At 40.6% G+C, this 23,540-nt stretch overlaps 1 protein-coding gene across 4 annotated transcripts in view; it reads right to left on the bottom strand.

Annotated features, from left to right (window-relative positions):
* The window catches only part of MID2 (midline 2), a 109,093-nt gene that overhangs the window by 71,801 nt on the left and 13,752 nt on the right, over nt 1–23,540 (bottom strand). For all 4 annotated transcript variants that reach the window (XM_079910654.1, XM_079910655.1, XM_079910656.1 and 1 more), the window contains exon 3: nt 8,523–8,618. In XM_079910654.1, the coding sequence (XP_079766780.1) occupies nt 8,523–8,618 (96 nt within the window). The remainder of the gene's footprint in view (nt 1–8,522; nt 8,619–23,540) is intronic.

Raw genomic sequence — 23,540 nt, 5'->3', positions numbered from 1 at the left:
AAGATAAACAAAACTGACAAACCTTTAGCCAGACTCATCAAGAAAAATAGGGAGAGGACTCAAATCAATAAAATTGGAAATAAGAAAGGAGAAGTTACAACTGACACCGCAGAAATACAGAACACCTTAAGAGACTACTACAAGCAACTCTATGCCAATAAAATGGACAACCTGGAAGAAATGGACAAATTCTTAGGAAGGTATAACCTTTCAAGACTGAACCAGGAAGAAACAGAAAATATGAACAGACCAATCACACGTAATGAAATTGAAACTGTGATTTAAAATCTTCCAACAAGCAAAAGTCCAGGACCAGATGGCTTCACAGGTGAATTCTATCAAACATTTAGAGAAGAGCTAACACCCATCCTTCTCAAACTCTTCCAAAAATTTGCAGAGGAAGGAACACTCCCAAACTCATTCTATGAGGCCACCATCACCCTGATACCAAAACCAGACAAAGATACTACAAAAAAAGAAGATTACACACCAATATCACTGATAGATATAGATGCAAAAATCCTCAACAAAGGGCTTCCCTGGTGGCACAGTGGTTGAGAGTCCGCCTGCTGATGCAGGGGACATGGGTTCGTGCCCTGGTCTGGGAAGATCCCTCATGCCGCAGAGCGGCTGGGCCCATGAGCCATGGCCGCTGAGCCTGCGCGTCCGTAGCCTGTGCTCCGCAAGGGGAGAGGCCACAACAGTGAGAGGCCCACGTACTGAAAAAAAAAAAAATCCTCAACAAAATACTAGCAAACAGAATCCAACAACACATTAAAAGGATCATACACCACGATCAAGTGGGACTTATCCCAGGGATGCAAGGATTCTTCAATATACACAAGTCAATCAATGTGATACACCATATTGACAAACTGAAGAATAAAAACCATATGATCATCTCAATAGATGGAGAAAAAGCTTTTGACAAAATTAAACACGTATTTATGATAAAAAAAACTCTCCAGAAAGTGGGCATAGAGGGGACCTCTGCCATATACGACATAATAAAGGCCATACATGATAAACCCACAGCAAACATCATTCTCAATGGTGAAAAACTGAAAGCATTTCCTCTAAGATCAGGAACAAGACAAGGATGTCCACTCTCACCACTATTATTCACCATAGTTTTGCAAGTCCTAGCCATGGCAACCAGAGAAGGAAAAGATATAAAAGGTATACAAATTAGAAAAGAAGAAGCAAAACTGTCACTGTTTGCAGATGACATGATACTATACATAGAGAATCCTAAAGATGCCACCAGAAAACTAAAAGAGCTAATCAATGAATCTGGTAAAGTTGCATGATACAAAATTAGTGCACAGAAATTTCTTGCATTCCTATACACTAACAATGAAAGATCAGAAAGAGAAATTAAGAAAACAATCTCATTCACCATTGCAACAAAAAGAATAAAATACCTGGGAATAAACCTACCTAAGGAGGTAAAACACCTGTACTCAGAAGACTATAAGACACTGATGAAAGGAGTCAAAGAGATGGAGAGATATACCATGTTCTTGGATTGGAAGAATCAACATTGTGAAAATGACTATACTACCCAAAGCAATCTACAGATTCAATGCAATCCCGATCAAATTACCAATGGCATTTTTTACAGAACTAGAACAAAAAACCTTAACATTTGTATGGAGACACAAAAGACCCCAAATGGCCAAAGCAATCTTGAGGGGAAAAAACGGAGCTGGAGGAATCAGACTCCCTGACTTCAGACTATACTACAAAGCTACAGTAATCAAGACAGTATTGTACTGGCACAAAACCAGAAATACAGATCAATGGAACAGGATAGAAAGCCCAGAGATAAACCCACACACCTAGGGTCAACTAATCTATGACAAAGGAGGCAAGGATATACAATGGAGAAAAGACAGGCTCTTCAATAAGTGGTGCTGGGAAAACTGGACAGCTACATGTAAAAGAATGAAATTAGAACACTCCCTAACACCATACACAAAAATAAACTCAAAATGGATTAGAGACCTAAATGTAAGACCAGACACTATAAAACTCTTAGAGGAAAACATAGGAAGAACACTCTTTGACATAAATCACAGCAAGATCTTTTTTGATCCATCTCCTAGAGTAATGGAAATAAAAACCGAAATAAACAAATGAGACCTAATGAAACTTCAAAGCTTTTGCACAGCAAAGGAAACCATAAACAAGATGAAAAGACAACCCTCAGAATGGGAGAAAATATTTGCAAACGAATCAACGGACAAAGGATTAGTCTCCAAAATATATAAAGAGCTCAGGCAGCTCAATATTAAAGAAACAAACAACCCAATCCAAAAATGGGCAGAAGACCTAAATAGACATTTCTCCAAAGAAGACATAAAAATGGCCAAGAAGCACATGAAAAGCTGCTCAACATCACTAATTAGTAGAGAAACACAAATCAAAACTACAATGAGGTATCACCTCACACCAGTCAGAATGGGCATCATCAGAAAATCTACAAACAACAAATGCTGGAGCGGGTGTGGAGAAAAGGGAACCCTCTTGCACTGTTGGTGGGAATGTAAAGTGATACAGCCACTGTGGAGAACAGTATGGAGGTTCCTTAAGAAACTAAAAACAGAACTACCATATGACCCAGCAATCCCAGTCCTGGGCATATACCCAGAGAAAACCATAATTCAAAAAGAGACATGCACCCCAGTATTCATTGCAGCACTATTTACAATAGCCAGGACATGGAAGCAACCTAAATGCCCATCAACAAATGAATGGATAAAGAAGATGTGGTATGTATATACCATGGAATATTACTCAGCCATAAAAAGGAACGAAATTGGGTCGTTTGTAGAGAGACGTGGATTCACTTGGATACTGTCATACAGAGTGAAATAAGTCAGAAAGAGAAAAACAAATATTGTATATTAATGCATATATGTGGAATCTAGAAAAATGGTACAGATGAACCGGTTTGCAAAGCCGAAATAGAGACACAGATGTAGAGAACAAACGTATGGACACCAAGCGGGGAGGGAAGCGGTGGGGTGGGGGGGGATGAAATGGAAGATTGGGATTGACTTATATACACTAATATGTATAAAATAGATAACTAATAAGAACCTGCTGTATTAAAAAATAAAATTAAATTAAATTTTAAAAAATGTTAAAATTTAAAAAATAAAAAGAACTCCATCTATTTCCTAATCTAGTTAAAGGAAACACGTCCATTCAGTTACCCAAGCCAGAAACCTATAGATCACCCTACTATTCTCTCATCTCTCTACCCACTGCATCTAACTGATCACCAAGTCATATTGATTCTACCTACTACAAATGTGTTTTGAATTTATCCCCTGCTCCCTAGCCCTACTGCCATTGCCTTAGGTTGGGCTTTCATCTCTGCATGGATCAGGAAAAGCCACCAAACTGGTCTCTTTACCTTCAGTTTTGACCCCTGATCCTTGCTCCATCCTGCATACTACAGCCAGAGCAATCCTAAAATGAAGACCGTATCCAGTTATTCACCTACTTTAAATCCTTCCATGGGTCCCTAGAGTCTTCAGGACAAAGTCCAAACACCTATGCATGGCATACAAGGCCCTTCACTACCCAGGTCCTAGCTACTTCTCCACACTCACCTCTTGCAATGATGTCACATCTCACATTCTGGCTGAACCAAACTTCTGGTGATTTCCTGAACACCTCTATGCTGTTTACCCTTCTATGTTCCCACATGGTGTTCCCTTTGCTCCCTTTTCTCATTTTTTGGGCAAAATTCTACTCTTATTTCAAGACAATTTGATTTTTATTTCCATTTTGCAGTCCTTCCTAAGTCCCTCAGGCCGACTTAGTTGTTTCTTTCTCTATGCTAGCTTGTCATCTTGCACTTACCTTCATTACAATAATCATCACTTCACATTATATTTGACATTTTACCTGTTAAGCAAGTTCCTTGAGGTCAGGGACCATTTGCTATTTATCTCTATATACCCAGTGTATACCTAGTGCATAGTGTACCACTTTGCCCATACAATTTGCTCATTTTCACCTCCATTAATATCACTGCTCTCTGTCTCAGCAGAGGGAGGAATTTATTTTTCTTCCTGCAACATCTGGCTAAAATGCATTTTACCCATTAAATTTTCCCTAATCACACTTACTTCAGTCTAATCACTCCTTCATTTTATCATGTCCTCCGTGCTTGCAGAAGAGCCCTCCAACAAACATATTTGTGCTTTAATGATTTAGATTCTATTATTGCTTCTAGCCCGACCACTCTAAAACATTTCAGGATCATCTGCTGAAGTCATCCATAGTGGTGTGTTTTTTTAACTAATTTCTATTAAGGCACTTATTTTTATGCTTGGAGAAGTAGTCAGACATTGAATCTTGCTCTTCCCAAACCAAATACCATTTCAATGAGCAACATGAGCAGAAAGGGGAGAGCTCCAAGCCACCTATGGTTTGAGCTCTAAGACTTCTGAAAGTTACTGGAGCAAAGCCCTGGTGGCAAGATGAAAAGCTGAAATTCCCCAAACTAAGGGAAGCCTTTCCCTCTCTTCCAGCTCATCTCCTTTCTTTTTTCATTCTCTTAATGCTAAACAGCCATGCCACCCAGCCCCTTAAAAGGCTTGAGAAGAGCCAGAAAGAAATCAATCTGCCCATGGAGCTTCTGGGATGGACCAACCCATTTGTCCTGCAGCAGTTCTGGAGGGGAGGAAAACAGATGGCACACGAAATAGCCAGGACAATGCTTTAATGTGCTCCATGCCCTAAAAGTTAACAAGAAGACTAAAAAAGTAAACACAGAAGGGCTATACTACATTCATCTGTGCTCCCTGTACTGCACGCTGTGTTATAAATACTCCTCTTTCTCTCTCGATACTGGGTTGTCCCTAGCTAGACTAATAAAAGTTTCTGGAGGTCATCAAAAAAATATGTTTCTTTTGTAACCCCCAAATGACCTACCACACTGAGTACATCGCGTTTGCTCAAGAAATGTTGTTGCCTGACTGATTACTAAGTATTTAACCATTTTTCTTCCCCTCAATATTTTCCGGAATGCTTATTTATTCACAAAACCATGCAGACTTGGAAGCCAAGAGGAACTATTCATCTGTTGGTATACATTTTCCCTTGGCTATGCATTAAACAGAGATTTCCTTTGGAAATGTAAACAAAGGATGCCTGATGAGACCGGACAAAGAACTATATATAGAGATCAAGTGGCCAGAGTAGCAAGGTCAGAGCATGCCCTTCCTTAACCAGATTAAAGGAGTCTTGGGCCTGCCTCTCCCTCCTTCCCATGTTCTCCAGCCCCGACAGAAAATATTTTCCAGCTGCCTATCCACTGAATTCTGAAAGCTGGGCAGTGACTCTAACAGGCTGCATTACCAAAGAATTCAGCTAACAAATCTGTGGTGATCCTAATCTCTGTTTCTGTAATAATAGGAAGACTGCAGCTTTGTTTACTTTCTGAGGAGAATAGAGAACAGGGAGAAAGAACCAGGAGAGGGAGGCAGTATTTATGGCTCTTTTATGAAAAGTCAATCTGTGACAAAAGCATTTGCAGACAATCAGGAAGGGGAACAGGTTTGGCAGGAAAATAGCCTATTCTAGTTTTCTCAGAAGTGCCTTAGCTGGTATCCTCCACCCCCGCCCGATGTGAAATGCCTGGTTTACACTGTGAATATAGTCATTCCCAATAGACAAATCTGGATTAGATAAAATGAAAAAAATTCAAACCACCCCTTAATGTCTGGCTTACATGAAAGTATCCTACTATTTATTTCATTTTATAAAGTATTTGTAAGCATTTATGAAGTCTCAAATCTCTTCTTTAACTGCATTTCTAATCCCAGGGCTTGTCTTGAAGCCTTCTGGACACACAGGCTCTGTGCTGAACGAACATAATAAGTACCCTGGATTCACCCTATTATTATGGGGAAGTTAGGGCACACCCCTAACCTTTCAGAAGGGATGATGTCATAGAGCACAGCCATGGCCTTCCATAAACTATCCTGTAGGGCCCCTGTCAAAGACAGAATCCTAAACTGAATAAGACCATGAAGTTAACTCCCAAAATACACTCTCGCCCTTGACATGTAATGCAGTATCTCAAGATTCTTTCCCAATTCTCAGTTAACATTTCAATTCCATTGTCTGTATTTCTTGCACATGTGTATCCACATCAGGGTGGATTTGTATAACATGTAAGCCCCCAGAGGGTAAATACTGTGTCTATGCTGTTTTCTTTGTACCTGGTACAGTGCTATGCATAAGTAAGTATTAATAAAAGGTGACCTTTTGTGTACCAGAGCAGACGATTGGCCGAGGATTAGTAAGCATCCCGAGGGAGTCTCTTAAACCCTTCCTTTGCTGGTTGCCATGGGGCTACTTTTCCCACCTACTTTGCTTACATTTGGCACCACTAGTGTTATCTCCTGAAGGCTCAAGCAGGAATACTAACTTCAGAAAGGCACTGTGAAAACATCACCTATAACCTAGAGGACCAGGATGAGTCCTCCTCCACTAACATAATGATGCACTGTTTTATGAGACTAGCTCCTTGCCACTTGAAAAGAGTAGGGCCCTGAATCATAAAGGTTTGATTGGTGCGATGGGCTGGGAAAGGTTGGAACAGGGCTATGTTTGGGTGAGGCTGGCCAGAGTGATAAACTCCCTGGGCAGGGGCGGTGCAGGGGGGTGGAATGATAAAATGTTAGAGAGGTGCTAAAGTGAATAAGCAATGAAAATAAACTGCTTACTTTGCTAATTTGACTACAACTTGCTCTCTACTTAAATAACTTTTTGATGAGAATGAGGAAGTGATGATTACAATTTCTAACCACATTTTATTCACTATGAGATGTTGCCCCACCCTCAATCATGTAAATTCTAAACCAAGGGATTTCTTATCTTGTCTCCTGCTCACAATACTTCCTTGTCTCTTCACCAGTGTGGGTTTCTTATACTGTAATCTAACAGCATAATCAGAAGCTTTGATAGAGTAGAACATAAAGGGAATCTGAATAGCTGAAAACCACTCTAAAATGCCTTGTTTTGCTTCTCCCCTCTTGGAAAGGATGAGACCGAAGAGAAAAAGAAAAGAATAAAGAAAGCAACCATTCATAGAATCACGACTTGAGAAATCTGGAAGTGACACTGAAGGTCATGTATTCAGTTCAATCCCTCATTTTATAGGTAAGGACACTGAAGTTGAGAGGCTAGATGACTTACTCAAGTTCATACTACTGGTTAATGACAGAGTCAAGTTCAGAAACCAACTTTCCAACTTACATTCCAGCATTCTTTCTTTCCATTCCTTATGCTTCTTCCTAAATTCCCCACCCCATTCCATAATCTCACACCTGAGTTTAACTGGTATCCTGTGTACTCTACCTATAGCACCAGTCTCTTCCACAAATGGACTGCCCAGCAGGGATTAAATTGCTATGGTATGCGCATCATACAACAAAAATCTACTTTAAGAAACCCAATACTTTAAGATATTCAAACAATCAGGAGTGGTTACTTATATAAGAAGATTATTTGCCTTATAAGAAAACTCTCCACATTCTCTTAAATAGGACTCCCCAGGAGGTATTAAGAGATGAGATCTTAATAAAATTATTTTATTGCTTAAAATAAAATAAACTTGAACCATTACATTTTCTGTCATACAAGTAAGATTAGAACTAGACTATCAGGTTTATAAACAGAAACATTTTTATCCAACCACTGCCCATGAGGAGTCCTGTATAATATTTTACCCGACCCTGTTTACACTTTAAGCCCTACCTACCATCACCTCTTCAACAAAAGCAACACAAAACCAAATGCTATGGCTGAAGTCTCACACTCTTGCAAAAAAGAGAGAAATAACATCTTTGTTTTATTATGTCCACTTATGAAGAGGTTGACTCCTCTTGTAGGCTCTGTTCTGAGATCTGATGTAGATAATCTCATATGGTACAACACTTGACAATTCCCAGATAACTCTAACACAGATACCATTTGTTGATGACAAGAATAAGTGGAAAGGCGATTAGTGAGGACCAGGTAAGGTGCATGGGGAAGAAGGGAGGAGAGGTTAGGAAGAGGAGAAGCAGTTCTGATGATATTCTTATAGAAACAATATTGCACTGAACAAACCTCGCTCTACCCTGAGGACCTGGGGTTCCCAACTTCTCTTACTCCCTAGCAATCTTTTTAAAGAGCTAGGATGTTCAGTCTGATGAAGAAAGAAACACACTTCATGTTGGATTCTCACACCACCTGCTATTGGAAAAGGAGAAGGGATTGCCCCTGGGACTGATGTCTCTCCAACCCACCACCACCACTTACTATTATTTTTTAAACAATAGCTATCTGCCACTTTTCTTGGAACAGGCATCCTAAAGGAATGAGACTTCTTACAATGATCATTCAGCCCTTCACTCCAAATGTCCGAGCTACACTCTGACAAAACAAGTCCCCCCAAAAGGATCGCCTGATCCAGGTTCTTCGGAAGAATGACAGATGTTTCTGTTACATACCTCAACCTGCTGGCAGATCTGTATTAGCTTGGCCATTTGATTTTCTAGTTCACTGTTGCGCTTAACCAGGTTGGTGAGGTTCATCTCCAGAGTTTGCTGCCATCGCAGAGTATGAAGCCAGAGGGAAACAGGGAAGAGGGGAAAAAAGAAGACATGTTCAATGAGTTTGAGACCCAGTATCACGTGGAAATCAGTCAGTCAGTAAACAAATATTTCAAAGATTCGTTGCACATGGGCCAAGCACTGTTCTAGGTGCAAGTAATAATGCTGTACATTTGCTCCAGACTGTCATTATTGGGGAAAAAATGACATTCATGACTTTGTGAATGTAGGAATTTAATAACATTAAAGCAACTTTATGTTTTCTATAATATTTTTTAACTTTTAAAAGTACTTCATAGGGGCTTCCCTGGTGGCGCAGTGGTTGAGAGTCCGCCTGCCGATGCAGGGGACACGGGTTCGTGCCCCGGTCCGGGAAGATCCCACATGCCACGGAGCGGCTGGGCCCGTGAGCCATGGCCGCTGAGCCTGCGCGTCCGGAGCCTGTGCTCCGCAACGGGAGAGGCCACAACAGTGAGAGGCCTGTGTACCGCCAAAAAAAAAAAAAAAGTATTTCATAGTCAATATCTCATTTTGCCCTCATAGTAATCCTGTGACATAGGGAGAACAGATTTTATTCTCTCTTTTTTACAGATGAGTTGACTAAGAAAACTATAATTTATTGAGCAATTACTACTTGTCAGACACTACGCTAGGCAATTTCATACATATCATTTAATAATTATGACAGTCTATGAAGTAGGAGATGTCAGCATTTTACAGATGAGAGAACTGAGCTGCAGAGTGGGCTTAAAGTGTTTTGCACAGTCATATAACTAGTATGTAGCAAAGCTAGGACTGGAATCCAGGTCTCTAGTCTTCAGATACAGCTTTGCCCCAGTATTCCATGATTTTTTTGTCTTTGTTGATAACACTTTATATTTATCAGTAGGTTCCTTCAGAAAAAAAGATGGCATTTTCAGTGTGGAATTCATCAAAATCTAGCGTTGTATCTCACAGCTTCCCTCCTTTGGCACTAAGCAATAGCCTACAGAAATGCCAGACTTCAAAATGCAAAGCCTAGCTGTATGTATCAAGACAGGACATCCATTGTTTACTGTTGTTTACTGGGACATAGATCCTTTTAGGGAAACATTAGCAGCGCTTTGCAAATCTGTTTATTATAACATAAGTTAAAACAGTACTAAGACCTCCTCGCATATTTTCAGTTGAGCAAGCTACTCTCTTACATTCCTCATGTGAACAAAATAGAATGTTATTCACTCTAGATTGGTAATGGGCTTTTTTTATTCCTCCTCATTTCCAAGTCTTCAGCTCTGACGGCTGCTTCTTCCAGGACCTGCCCCAATATCCACTCCTCTCTCACTCACCATCCCAACATCCCCACAAAGTCTGTTCCAAATGGAATACCCCAACTTCCTGGTCCTTATCCTGCTAGCACAGCATTCCTTCCTTTGGTTGTGTTCATTGCTTCATTGCTGTCTCCATGGTTCCTATGGTTCATAGTTGTTCAAAGTGCATGTTTTGGGTGGGGCGGGTGGGGGGGAGAGGGGGCAAGGGATAGTGGGAAGAAGGGGAGAGGACTCGTGTTGGCCCCTTTCTTCTCCGCTAGGTAGCTGTGGCTCCTTAGTACCCTTGGCACTGTCCCATGAATCCATCCCAGAGGAGTATTCCCACACATTTGTGTATTTCTAGGACAGGCAGTCTGATCTCACTTGTTCTCAATCTGGATTATGAGAATCAGCTTAATCTCTGCTTCTGGCCAGATCTCGCTTGGTTTCTTTGGCTTTATGCCCATGGGAGTGATTTTTTCACCATTTATTCCATTTTTCTTGGCTTGGATACAGTGTCTCCCCTGGCCTTCTTTAACCCCACCACCATCTCAATCTGTGGTTTTCTCCTCAGCAAGGAAAAAGGGAGAGAAAAAGGAAAAACAAAGGGCCGCAATTGTTGATTTGGACATGAGTTCTAAGCTAAGTAGATGTCAGGGGAAAAAAAAGAAATGGCAGTTCGGAGATTTAATACAAAAGGTATTTCATTTCTACTTAATACAAAAGGTATTGAGCACCTACTCTATTCAAGGTGCTTTGACTTCAGAGATAAAGAGGAGGTGAAATTATGCTGGGTCTTGAAGGATAAGCAGGATTTTAATAGACAGAGATGGAGGCAGGCAGGGCGTTCCAGGCACAGGGAGTAGCATGAGCAAAAGTAAAAGGGAATAAAGCATAGGACACATCCAGGGAACAGAGGTGAGTCTGACTAGAACAGAGGGTACAAGAAAATAGAGGGGCACAGGCTGGAAATGGAGACAGAGGCCCTGTTATGAAGGTCTTAAATGTCTAGGTGAGGAGTCTGTACCTATTTTTGAAAGCAGTAGGGGTTTACCAAAGGCTTTTGGATCGATCCCTTGATCATTATGTAGTGTCCTTCTTTGTCTCTTCTAATAGTCTTTATTTTAAAGTCTACTTTGTCTGATATGAGAATTGCTACTCCAGCTTTCTTTTGGTTTCCATTTGCATGGAATATCTTTTTCCATCCCCTCACTTTCAGTCTGTATGTGTCTCTAGGTCTGAAGTGTGTCTCTTGTAGACAGCATATATATGGGTCTTGTTTTTGTATCCATTCAGCCAGTCTGTGTCTTTTGGTGGGAGCATTTAATCCATTTACATTTAAGGTAATTATCGATATGTATGTTCCTGTTCCCATTTTCTTCATTGTTTTGGGTTTGTTATTATAGGTCTTTTCCTTCTCTTGTGTTTCTTGCCTAGAGAAGATCCTTTAGCATTTGTTGTAAAGCTGGTTTGGTGGTGCTGAACTCTCTCAGCTTTTGCTCATCTGTAAAGGTTTTAATTTCTCCATCAAATCTGAATGAGATCCTTGCTGGGTAGAGTCATCTTGGTTGTAGGTTTTTTTGAGCAAAATTATGACATAATCAGGGCTGCATTTATGAGATCAACCTATGTGGGGCAGACTAAGACAGGAGAGCCTGGGGGCAGGGGCACTGGTTAGGAGGAGAGTGCAATATGCAAAGCAGTTGGTAATGCAGATCTAGGCCAAGCTAAGAGGATAATCGAGAGAAACACGTTTCAAGAAAGGATTTGTCACTCTCAGATATGCAGAGAGCGCAAGAAATACGAGGCCTGAGTAAAGGCAGCTGGATTTGGTAATTAGAGGTCACTGGTGACCTTTGGAAAAGGAGTTTCAGTAGAGTTTTGGAAGCAAATGCCAAACTGTACAGGGTTAGTGAGTATGTCAATAGTGACGATGTGGAGGCTACAAGTGTGGACTCCTCTTCAAAAATTCGAACGTAAGGTGAATATGATGGAGCTGTAGTTTGATGAAAAGGTCCAGCTCAAGTTAGAGAGTGGGCATGTGTAACGGGCCCAATCAGTTTGTGATTTCCTCCCGCAGAGTGGTCCAGATTCCTAGATCAGTGGAAATTCCATGTCTCACAAATGAGTTCATGGACATATTAGGTAAATATAATGTAGATTGAGGAACTCAGAGCAGATACGGTGTAAGAAATCTGTGTTTCAACTGTAATGTGTTTTCTTTCAAACATGGGATTCCAAGGGGAGAATGTTTTCTAACAAGTGTATGCAACCTGTTGCAACACTTGTCGTGAAACTGATATCTTATAAATAATTCATAATGCAGAGCAGGACTAAGATCCCTGCTGTGTGTTCCTCATTTGTGGCCCACAACTGAGACTCACAGCTTCTGTAAAGCCACTGAAAACAAAAATTAGGGCTGAACACATAATTTGGGGTCTGGTTAGACTACGGACCTTGGGTCTTCATCACAACATTATGGCAAATGGTTATTTTGCTCTGGCCCCCTAGCAATTTGCAGAATGCCAGCACATTTTAGCAATCCAGAACTAGAACTGACAAGATGACTCTAATTTCATCTTTACTTCATTAATATGAAAAGGCTTTGAAAAATAAATCTTTGGCTAATGAAAACACCATCTGTTGATGGCTTTTTGCCACTGTTTTCTTACATTACGAGACATAATTTGAGGGAAACACCGAACATTTACTTACTCACTTCCTATTCATTTACCAGGAATTAAAGCCTCCTCTCAAGCTGGAATTGATTCTCAATAATCAACATATGCAAAGGGAAGCAGAGAATTGAAGCAATTATGCAGTTGATTTCCTCACCCTTCCTTATCATGCTTAGCCCTGACGAATCATTTCGAACTAGAAATTCTGGGCCACTCTAGGTATGAATTTCATTGACTTGGCCAAGTAATTATCATGTCTATACGCAGACTAAGTAAACACAAAGGATGTGTGTGTGTGTGTGTGTGTGTGTGTGTGTGTGTGCAAAATTTTATGTAAAACTAAACACGTCTCTTTGTTGTGTTGTTGTTGTGGTTGCTTGGTTGTGAAGAACCGGTTTGCTGTGTTCTTTCCTCATGCAGTCCACTTAGTGACTGAGCCAGGCTCCTTCTGCCCAAGCCTAGTTAGTGCAGCTTTCTCAGAACACTTGAACTGTGACAACGAGAGAGCCCAAGTGGCAGGGGAGATTGGAATGGAGATATCTGCCGGGAGGAAACTGGACAGGAGGCTGGCAGGGAGAGCAGGATGAAGCTCCCATTTCCTGCTGCAGGAGGTTAGCTCTGGGCCCTCCTGTGCTTCCCTGTGTGAAGGTTAGAGAAGCCATTTCAGCTATGAAACTGTGAGACCCTCCACACCTCCAGGTGGCTACATTGTTAGAGCTCTCACAAAACTGTACATGTGTCTAAACAGCACAAAGTGAGGGGAAGATTTGGCTGATTTGCATAATTGAGATTTTAAAAGGCCCAAGTTAGCTAAATTGGCAGTCTACACTGATTCCATTTTTATCCAAGTTCCACTTCATTTGTGTCATATAGACTTGGCCTGTTTGTGTTCTGTTATACCCTCCCCGAAGAGGAAAATGTTTTGCTATTTCTGAGAAAGCTAGGCACAGGCTATTTTTCTTCCAGACAGCTTCCCATAAAAAGAAATGGCTTCACTAACACTCTCAAATAATTGCTGGGGGTTTTTTTTTCACTTCTTTAGACACAGGTTATTTCAGATAACTTTCTCATTGGCTCCCTGAAGAAAACTAGCTACATGTCCAAACACCAGCTCTTCACTGAAGCCAGAGAGTCCCCTTATGGCACACACTTGACTGTGTTCTTCATGTCATGCTCCGGGAAGGCACATGCACTCACACGTGTATGAGCACACTTACATACACCTACCTGACACAGCGAGTCTTGAAGCCTAAAAAGGGGTCAGAGCCTTTCTGTTTGTTCTATTGAAACATGTTTTATTGCTATTGAATGCCTATATTCTCTCTTACTTTCTACAAGGTACAAGGCGAACATTATCTAAAACTAGACAAGATCCCAACTGTTTTGATGTGGGAATTGAACCTTGAAGTTTTCGAAAAGAAGTGAAGGGAAGAAGGGCCAACCCACCCCAAACCCGAGCCTCCCCAATTGATAGAAGACAACTTCATCTTTAAAAATACTCGGATCCAGTGACCCCGTTACTATTCTTTAATAAGCTCTTTTTTGACATCTTGTCTATTCACTGATGTTCCCAGCTCTTCCAAAAGCCAGCAGTCAAAATCTTAGCACACTTTTGGGGTCACATTCTGCCTTCTTTTTTTAACTGCTTGTCTTAAAATACTTACTTTGCTTTTGCTTCAGTCTGTCACTTTATGTATCAATTACATATGGCCTTTCAACAGCAGAACACACCATCTGGTCCACAAACTGAAGCCCACACCCTTATGCCTGAGTTTATTCTTTCCCCAAACATTTATTCGCTGTTGTATAGACACGGGCTATGTCCCAGAATGAGATGCAGGTGACATACTGGAGGTATGAGGTCTACTCTACCTGAGGTTTGCTGGGGATCACCAGACTGGTCTTCAAGCCAGGTGAAACAGGTGGCCAGCCCTCCTCTTCTCAGAAGGTTCTGAAATCATCCAGCAAAGACACACCCTCTCCCAGTCCCCTTATCAGAAATGTTACACAAACAATCCCACATTCTTTTCTTTTCCCTCTGTTCAGTTGCATAGCATGGTTAAATCTCTAGCTTAAATGTATAAATTATTATTTGGACCTTCGAAAAGAAAACCTATACTAAAAACCTAAATCCAGTGTTCATTTTGATAATATTGAGCTGAAACCACTCTACTTTCCCGGAGGCCTCCATACTGTATTCCACTTGCACGGTTCCTCTTCGGTTCCTGCCTCTCGTACACATCCTCCCCTTTCTCCTTCGCTTGCCCTTCCTCTCTGTCTACCTTCTAGACCAGGAGTGTGCTGCAAGGCTCACTCCTCAGCCTTCATTCAGCTCCCTACTGCCTGGCTCTCCCTCCACGCTAAAGACCCTCAAACCTATGTCTCTTGCCCTGATCCTTCGGCCACCACAAAGGCCTGAATTTCAACCCCTTCTGGAACACTTGCCCTTTCAGTTCTGAGAGTGCCCCATGCTCTATCTCCACCAGATATTTGAACAAACTATTTTCTCTGGACTAGAACACTCCCTGTCCCTGACCCCATCCCTGTCCCCCAACTAGGAGGGACACCTAAAGTCTCTAACGCCACCCAAAGTCTCTTCTGATGCCCCTCCTATGAGCGCTCTCTCTCTCTCTCTCTCTCTCTCTCTCTCACACACACACACACACACACACACACACACACACGCCCCGTGCCTCCACTGCCACAGGACTCACCACACTGTCTTGTAACTGTGTCCTCACTCGTCTGCCTCTGCACACTACGCTGACACCTCCACCAGGGTTGGGATGTGCTGTCTTTTTCACTGGAACCGCAACCCCTTTTCTAGTGTTTGGCACCTCCAGACTCGTCTGAAGTCATCGCCCAAAACTGCTAGTCCCTTCCTAATTTCTCTATTTCTGTAACCGATACCACCATTCTTCAAGACATCTCCTCCTCAAAAATCATTTTTTAATTCTTTCTCTCCATCATCTATAACCACTACAGTCGTTCTCCAAGTCCTGTCAATTCTTTCTTCACAGTCTCTCTCCAGTTGGCCCTCTTCTCCAAGGAATTCATTTATGATTCCCTGCTTTTGAGCCCAATGACTTCCTTTCACTGACCCTTCCTCTCTGCTTCAGAGAACCCTGTGCAAACCTCTGCCATGGCACTTACCATACTGAATTCGAAGATGTTCTTACCTATCTCCCTTACTGAGCTTTGAGCTCAGCAAGGCGGGCACTGTGCCTTAGTTCCTGTGTCCCCAGCTCCTACTACAGTGACTTGAACAATTTAAGTGTTTAATAAACAAAGTGCATGCTCATTAATTGTTTTTTAAATGAATGAATGAGCCCCTGGCCTAACACCCTGGGGCTACAGTTTAACTTCTTGTCTGGTCCATCTTCAGGGGAGATAAAGAACAAGAGAGTACCTCATTATATCAACCCTTTATGAACTTGAGTGTCATTATCACATTTTCCCCTTTAAACCTCACTTCTTTGGGTTCAATAATTCTTGTTTCCTTAATCTTTCTTCACCTATATTATATTTCTGTAACATGTTCTCTTGCCCAATAATAACAGACAGGATTTTCATCCACCCAAGAACAATCTCTGAGTCAGTGTTTTGTAAGCTGTTCTCAGACTGATGATTGTTAGCTCTTTCAGATGTTGATGAGGAGGAGACTTGGGACAAAAGAAATAAAAGAAAAACAGAAAGATAAGAACACAGGTAGTTGGAGTATCCACTAGCTAAACTTGCTCTCAAACCTAAGAAACAATAGAAAACATCTTCCAACACAGAGTCCTGTTAATACTATGTGAGAGTAGAGCCAGAGAATCAATATAATTATTGGAGGGGGGAAAGGGGGGTTCAAATGAGTCTTAGCACACAGTTCGAGTAGAAATGGAATAATATGCATTTTTTACCCTCTCACACACATACAAAACATGTACAGATTTATACATATTATAAGTAACGGGGAGCAAGTCTTGGACAATTAAGAGACCACAGAGAAGCAAGATCTACCAGCAAGAATGATTTTACGATTGTTGAGCTGAAGGCTGGTTTTGCTGAAAAACCCCATGACAGATATTACACCCACCCCATGCACACATGTCCACCACCATACCTTAGAGAGTCCAAATCTAGACACAAATGCTTTGCTCTTATATTTAGCTACTGTGATTCAGTACCTAAGTGAGTGAAAGTGAGAAACAACTTTTTCTGTTCCCTCAGCTATGGTAACCCACCCTGGCCTCCACTGAAGATTTGTCTCATCATGAGGCTCATTTATTAGGGAGATCCCTAGTCTCAGGATAGGTTCTCCTGAAGTCCTAACTCTCCCTAGGGTGACCACAGAAAACTTGCCCTACACTCATGGCCCCCTCACACCCAAGTTATCCACAGATAAGCCCACAGAAGACTAACACAGGCACTCTCTCCTCCTCACACACAGTGACACACATTTATAGGTACACATAGACACACAGATTAAATTCTCAGCCACTCGCCCATGCAGAAATACACACACTCGTATATAATGGCACATACAGATGTATGCAAACATGCCCTCTCAACCCAGTCTCTCATAAAGATATTTCTCCTTCCTTCTCTTATACTCATATTCATACTGGTTCAGAAACAGTCAAATGTTCATTGGTAGATAAGTTGAGAGGGTATCTGTTTTGGCAGACAGGAGTGGGTGAGTAGACAAGCAACTGGGAGAAGGGTGGTGGCTGAGTGAGAATGGGTGGGTAGATGATAGAGTGACTGAGTAGGAAGAAGGACAAGTGACCAACTATGATAAGATTCTAGAATATCATATTTTCCAACCTTTTGACTCTCGTTGTGGTTTTCCTTTGAATATTCTCCAAGTTTCATATCTCCCTTCTCTTTGGCAATCTTTAGCTCTCTCTGTCTCAGTCTCTCTTTGTGTGTGTGGTGTGCGTATTTTACTTTGCCATAACAAAAAGCTTACTCTAATACCAGGTAATATTTTATAACAACAAGACCCCTGATAGGTAAATGTAACTAAATTTAAGAATTATTTGTAGGACTTCCCTGGTGGTCCAGGGATTAAGAATCCACCTGCCAATGCAGGGGACATGGGTTCAATCCCTGGTTGGGGAACTAAGATCCCCCATGTCGCGGGGCAACTAAGCCCGAGCCACAACTACTGAGCCCGTGTGCTCTAGAGCCTGCGCGCCACAACTAGAAAAGCCTACACGCCACAATGAAGAGCCCACGCACCACAAGAGCCGGCACGCAGCAATGAAAGATCCTGCATGCCGCAGTGAGATCCCACGTGTCACAACTAAGATCCAATGCAGCCAAATAAAGAAAGAAAGAAAGAAAGAAATATTTAAAAAAAAAGAAACAGACATTTCCAATATCTTAAAAAAAGAATTATTTGTAGTAATGAATTTGTGGAAATGTAATGAGATAAAGAAAATGTACTTGTTTATTCCTTTCAGGAAATTCCTCTATTCCCCCTGGTTTTCATCAGCTATATTTTTGGCAGGCTGTGGGCATGGAAATGTGAAGCCGTCACTCTCAAAGAGAATTACAATAATCACATCTGATTTATACAGATGTCACCATGGGGTTAGGCAGTTGGAAAATCCAGCAATCAAAATGGATAGGCACCTAAAATTAAGGACATGTCGTACTTTTGCTAACACTGTGGTTTTGAACATTAGCAGTAGCTCACAGGAGATTTTTCTCCCCAGACTTCTAAGGTATTCATAATGGTAAGACAGCTTTATATCTTATGAGTATGGAAACAAGCTATAGATGCTGGTATACTTACTGCAAATCCATTACAAAGATTTAATTCACTTGGATTTCTTGAGCATGTACTATGTGTGCTAGACACTAAGGAAGACATTGGAGAAATAAAAGACACTGTGCCTGGCCCCCAAAGAATTTATGGTAAAACTGGGGTATGCTGGAGCGGCCTTGTGGGATTTTAATTGAGCACTAAAGAATAGGTAGGATTCCTAAGCAGGCCAAGAGAACAGTATGAGTGAAAGTTAAGAGTCAGGAAAGAGAGTAGTATGTTTAGCAGACAGTTAGGTTAGACTGGACAGGTGAAGGTAACATGTTTGAGAGTGGCAGGAAGAAAAGACAGCTGGGCAAGCATGAGAACCAAGTTGTACAGAACTTGGAATATTGAGTTGAGATCTGTCACCAATAGAGAGTCACCCAAATTTGACCTCTTTTAGAAAGCCACATTTATTAATACAATAATATCAGTCTTTTCTAAGGGGAGGAAGTCATGTGACAATGAAAACTCTAAAATGTGAAGCACTAGAAACGCAACACAGATCATGAACTAAGATATATATTGGGAGTAGTAAATGAAAAGTGATAGAGAAAATAGTTACTCTGATAGGCCTTACAACTGTAATAACTGTCATAAACACAATTATTCTTTCAAATTGAAGAACCACTGGTAGGCTTCTGCAGGATATTTAGGTAAACTGGACTATTAACTAAGGATAATAAACTATACTAGGTATGCCAAACCCTCTAGTCCATTTTGAGTACATGTTAAGATGACAGGCTGGCTTCTGGTTATTCTGACCTTTCATCTATAATGTAATGATCTGTTTATTCTTTACTGAACAAATAAATATTAGAGACCACTAATCTTAATCAGGGATTAGTAAAAAAAAAAAAAGTGTAGTTATAAACACCAACAATGAGTCTCCAGAACAAAAAAGTACAAACAAACACTGTATCAGTCACTGGCCAGAAAGTCAAAGCCCTTTCCCTACTCCTGTAGGACTCCCGTGCTCCTCTCAGGGCCAGGGGAGTATACTCAAGGCCATCTCCCCTATAGCTTCTGACAGCTGGCTTTCTCCTTTCTCCTTGGGGAAGAATCAAGCAGATTAAGGGGATAATCCTAAATGCTTTCCTAAATTAAAATTAACTCAAAGAAGTGAGGATATATGACACTAAAAGTCAGACTTCCTCTCTGCTTAATGTGGAGAACTAATATCCTTTTATACTTGGCACCAAACCAAAGTGACTCCTACCCCACTCCATCCCCCTCTCACACAAGCAGCACCTCCCTCTCCCCCCTCAAAGCCCAAGATGTTCCAGACAACATAACAAACCACACGGTTGGGAATGATTCATATGTTTCCACTCTCCGTCCAAAAATGAGCAAAGAAGTTTCCACTTAATTTATAATCTGAATTTTCTGCACATTTCCTAAAAACTTAAAGGGGAACGATTCAAAACTTGGCCTCTCTTTCTCCAAAAATTACTGATTAGTTACAGAGTAAAGGATCTTTTGGTAAAATACTTTTGTGTTCCATCTATCCCTGGAGACAAGGACTATAGCTGCACGATGCCAAATATCTAATCAATCATCCAATGTTTTCATGTTTTCGGATGTTTTCAAAAAGCTGGTGCTCTGTAGATACAGGCTTATTCTATCCAGTCTTTTGTTATCTCAACAGTACATATGGATACAGATTTTTCTGTTTGGAATATTTCTCAAGGCCAATGCCTTATTATAGTTCCAACACCTGCAAATATTTGGCAAGAGATTGTTCTACCTCTCCATGTCCCCCACTCTTCCTGCACCCCGCCCCCAACTCTTGCCATTAAAAAACTCTAAGTTTATACTATGTCTTTTCCTTGACTCTGTTAACCGTTTATCTGTGACCCATGAAATGTGCAGTTGCTGGAGCATAAAAGTAAGTTTCAAATCACATTTCATAGGGAAAATTTAGGTCCAAAACAAAGTGACAGCAGGCTGCAATAGAAAGGTACTTAATTCAACTCAGCTCTAGAAGCTGAGTTCCAGTTCCAGTTCTGGGACTTTGACCAAATTGCTTAACCTCTCAAAGCCTCCATTTATACCACTTTAAGGCGTAGGGCTTCAACTAGACCAAGTCCAAGGCCTACCATCTTAGGAGTCTAAGAATTGCAGCCACTAGATGACATGATACTATACATAGAGAATCCTAAAGACTCTACCAGAAAACTACTACAGCTAATCAATGAATTTGGTAAAGTAGCAGGATACAAAATTAATGCACAGAAATCTCTGGCATTCCTATACACTAATGGTGAAAAATCTGAAAGAGAAATTAAGGAAACACTCCCATTTTACGATTGCAACAAAAAGAATAAAATACCTAGGAATAAACCTACCTAAGGAGGTAAAAGACCTGCACTCAGAAAACTATAAGACACTGATGTAAGAAATCAAAGATGACACAAACAGATGGAGAGATATGCCATGTTCTTGGATTGGAAGAATCAACATTGTGAAAATGACTATACTACCCAAAGCAATCTACAGATTCAATGCAATCCCTATCAAACTACCAATGGCATTTTTCACAGAACTAGAACAAAAAATTTCACAATTTGTATGGATACACAAAAGACCCTGAATAGCCAAAGCGATCCTGAGAAAGAAAAATGGAGCTGGAGGAATCAGGCTCCTGGATTTCAGACTATACTACAAAGCTACAGTAATGAAGACAGTATGGTACTGGCACAAAAACAGAAATATAGATCAATGGAACAGGATGGAAAGCCCAGAGATAAACCCACACACCTAGGGACAACTAATCTATGACAAAGGAGGCAAGGATATACAATGGAGAAAAGACAGGCTCTTCAATAAGTGGTGCTGGGAAAACTGGACAGGTACATTTAAAAGTATGAGATTAGAACACTCCCTAACACCATACACAAAAATAAACTCCAAATGGATTAAAGACCTAAATGTAAGGCCGGACACTATAAAACTCTTAGAGGAAAACATAGGAAGAGAACTCCATGACATAAATCACAGCAAGGTCCTTTTTGACCCACCTCCTAGAGAAATGGAAATAAAAACAAAAATAAACAAATGGGACCTAATGAAACTTCAAAGCTTTGGCACAGCAAAGGAAACCATAAACAAGACCAAAAGACAACCCTCAGAATGGGAGAAAATATTTGCAGATGAAGCAACTGACAAAGGATTAATCTCCAAAATATATAAGCAGCTCATGCAGCTCAATATAAAAAAAAACAAACAACCCAATCCAAAAATGGGCAGAGACCTAAATAGACATTTCTCCAAAGAAGATATACAGATTGCCAACAAACACATGAAAGAATGCTCAACATCACTAATCATTAGAGAAATGCAAATCAAAGCTACAATGAGGTATCACCTCACACCAGTCAGAATGGCCATCATCAAAAAATCTACAAACAAATGCTGGAGAGGTTGTGGAGAAAAGGGAACCCTCTTGCACTGTTGGTAGGAATGTAAATTGATACAGCAACTATGGAGAACAGTATGGAGGTTCCTTAAAATCTAAAAATAGAACTATCATATGACCCAGCAATCCCACTACTGGGCATATACTGTGAGAAAATCATAATTCAAAAAGAGTCATGTACCACAATGTTCACTGCAGCTCTATTTACAATAGCCAAGACATGGAAGCAACCTAAGTGTCCATTGACAGATGAATGCATAAAGAAGATGTGGCACATATATACAGTGGAATATTACTCAGCCATAAAAAGAGACGAAACTGAGTTGTTTGTAGTGAGATGGATGGACCTAGGGTCTGTCATACAGAGTGAAGTAAGTCAGAAAGAGAAAAACAAATACTGTATGCTAACACATATATATGGAATCTAAAAAAAAATGGTTATGAAGAACCTAGGGGCAGGACAGGAATCAAGATGCAGATGTAGAGAACGGACTTGAGGACACGGGGAGGGGGAAGGGTAAGCTGGGATGAAGTGAGAGAGTGGCATGGACATATATACACTACCAAATGTAAAATAGATAGCTAGTGGGAAGCAGCTGCATAGCACAGGGAGACCAGCTCGGTGCTTTGTGACCGCCTAGAGGGGTGGGATAGGGAGGGTAGGAGGGAGACGCAAGAGGGATGAGATATGGGGATATATGTATATGTATAGCTGATTCACTTCGTTAAAAAGCAGAAACTAACACACCATTGTAAAGCAATTATACTCCAATAAAGATGTTAAAGAAATAAATAAATAAAAATTAAAAATGAGAAAAAAAAAGAATTGCAGCCACTGAGATTGTTGCTCTCTGCAGTCTTGATATGAATGAGAATATCACCCTTAGTGAAATCAACAAACATTAAACTTTGTACAAATTTATAAATATTAAATGTAAATAAAAAATCAAAAACAGCACAAACCATTGTCAATGTCACTCTCAATATTGTTTTCAATAAATTACAGAAGGGAAAATGTATCCTACTCTGAGTATTACTACCCTCACCAACATCATAATTTTTACATATGTTACAATGACTTTTCCATAGCATGGCAAGAGGAAGATCTCCACTCTTTTATTGCCTTCCTTCCATCCCATCTGGGTCTTCCTTCCAGCTTGGCTTATATATCTAGGCCTGATTTTGGAGTGGTAATCTTATTATTCAGTTAAACATTTTATTTTTCTGGAATTTCTGTTAAGTAGCTTCTTAAGAGAAATCAAGCCACGTAGCAGACAGGCAATGGGACTAAAACAATTTTGCTGGATCTGACATTTGTTAACATCAACGTGAGGTAGTAGTGCTTTAAAAAAAATAGGCACTTAGACTTGCATATAAATACTATGCTGGCACAACAACTTCAGAAAACTCTGGCAACCGAACAGGAACTTCCCAGGCAGAGACTGCAAACAAGCACTTCAAAACCAACACTGGCACAAAATATGATACTGGATTAAATATTTATTGCCTTCAGTTTAAATTTTTAGTTCAGGTATTTGATTATCCCTCCTAACTTCGTGGTACACTGAAGTCCCTTTTTTGGCTGTTTGTTTTGTTTTGCTCTGTTTTTTAAGGCAGGTTTAGAATTAGCCCCCTCTTAAGGGCTTAGTGGCAATTTGTAGTGGCCAGTACCAAAACTTTGCTTATTTAGTGTACTGAGTGTGCAAACACATACACTACTGTCCTCCACAA

Source organism: Stenella coeruleoalba, assembly GCF_951394435.1.
Source record: "Stenella coeruleoalba genome assembly, chromosome: X".
Taxonomy (NCBI): domain Eukaryota; kingdom Metazoa; phylum Chordata; class Mammalia; order Artiodactyla; family Delphinidae; genus Stenella; species Stenella coeruleoalba.
Note: the sequence above shows the minus strand (reverse complement) of the source record. Positions and strands in the feature narration are given on the sequence as shown.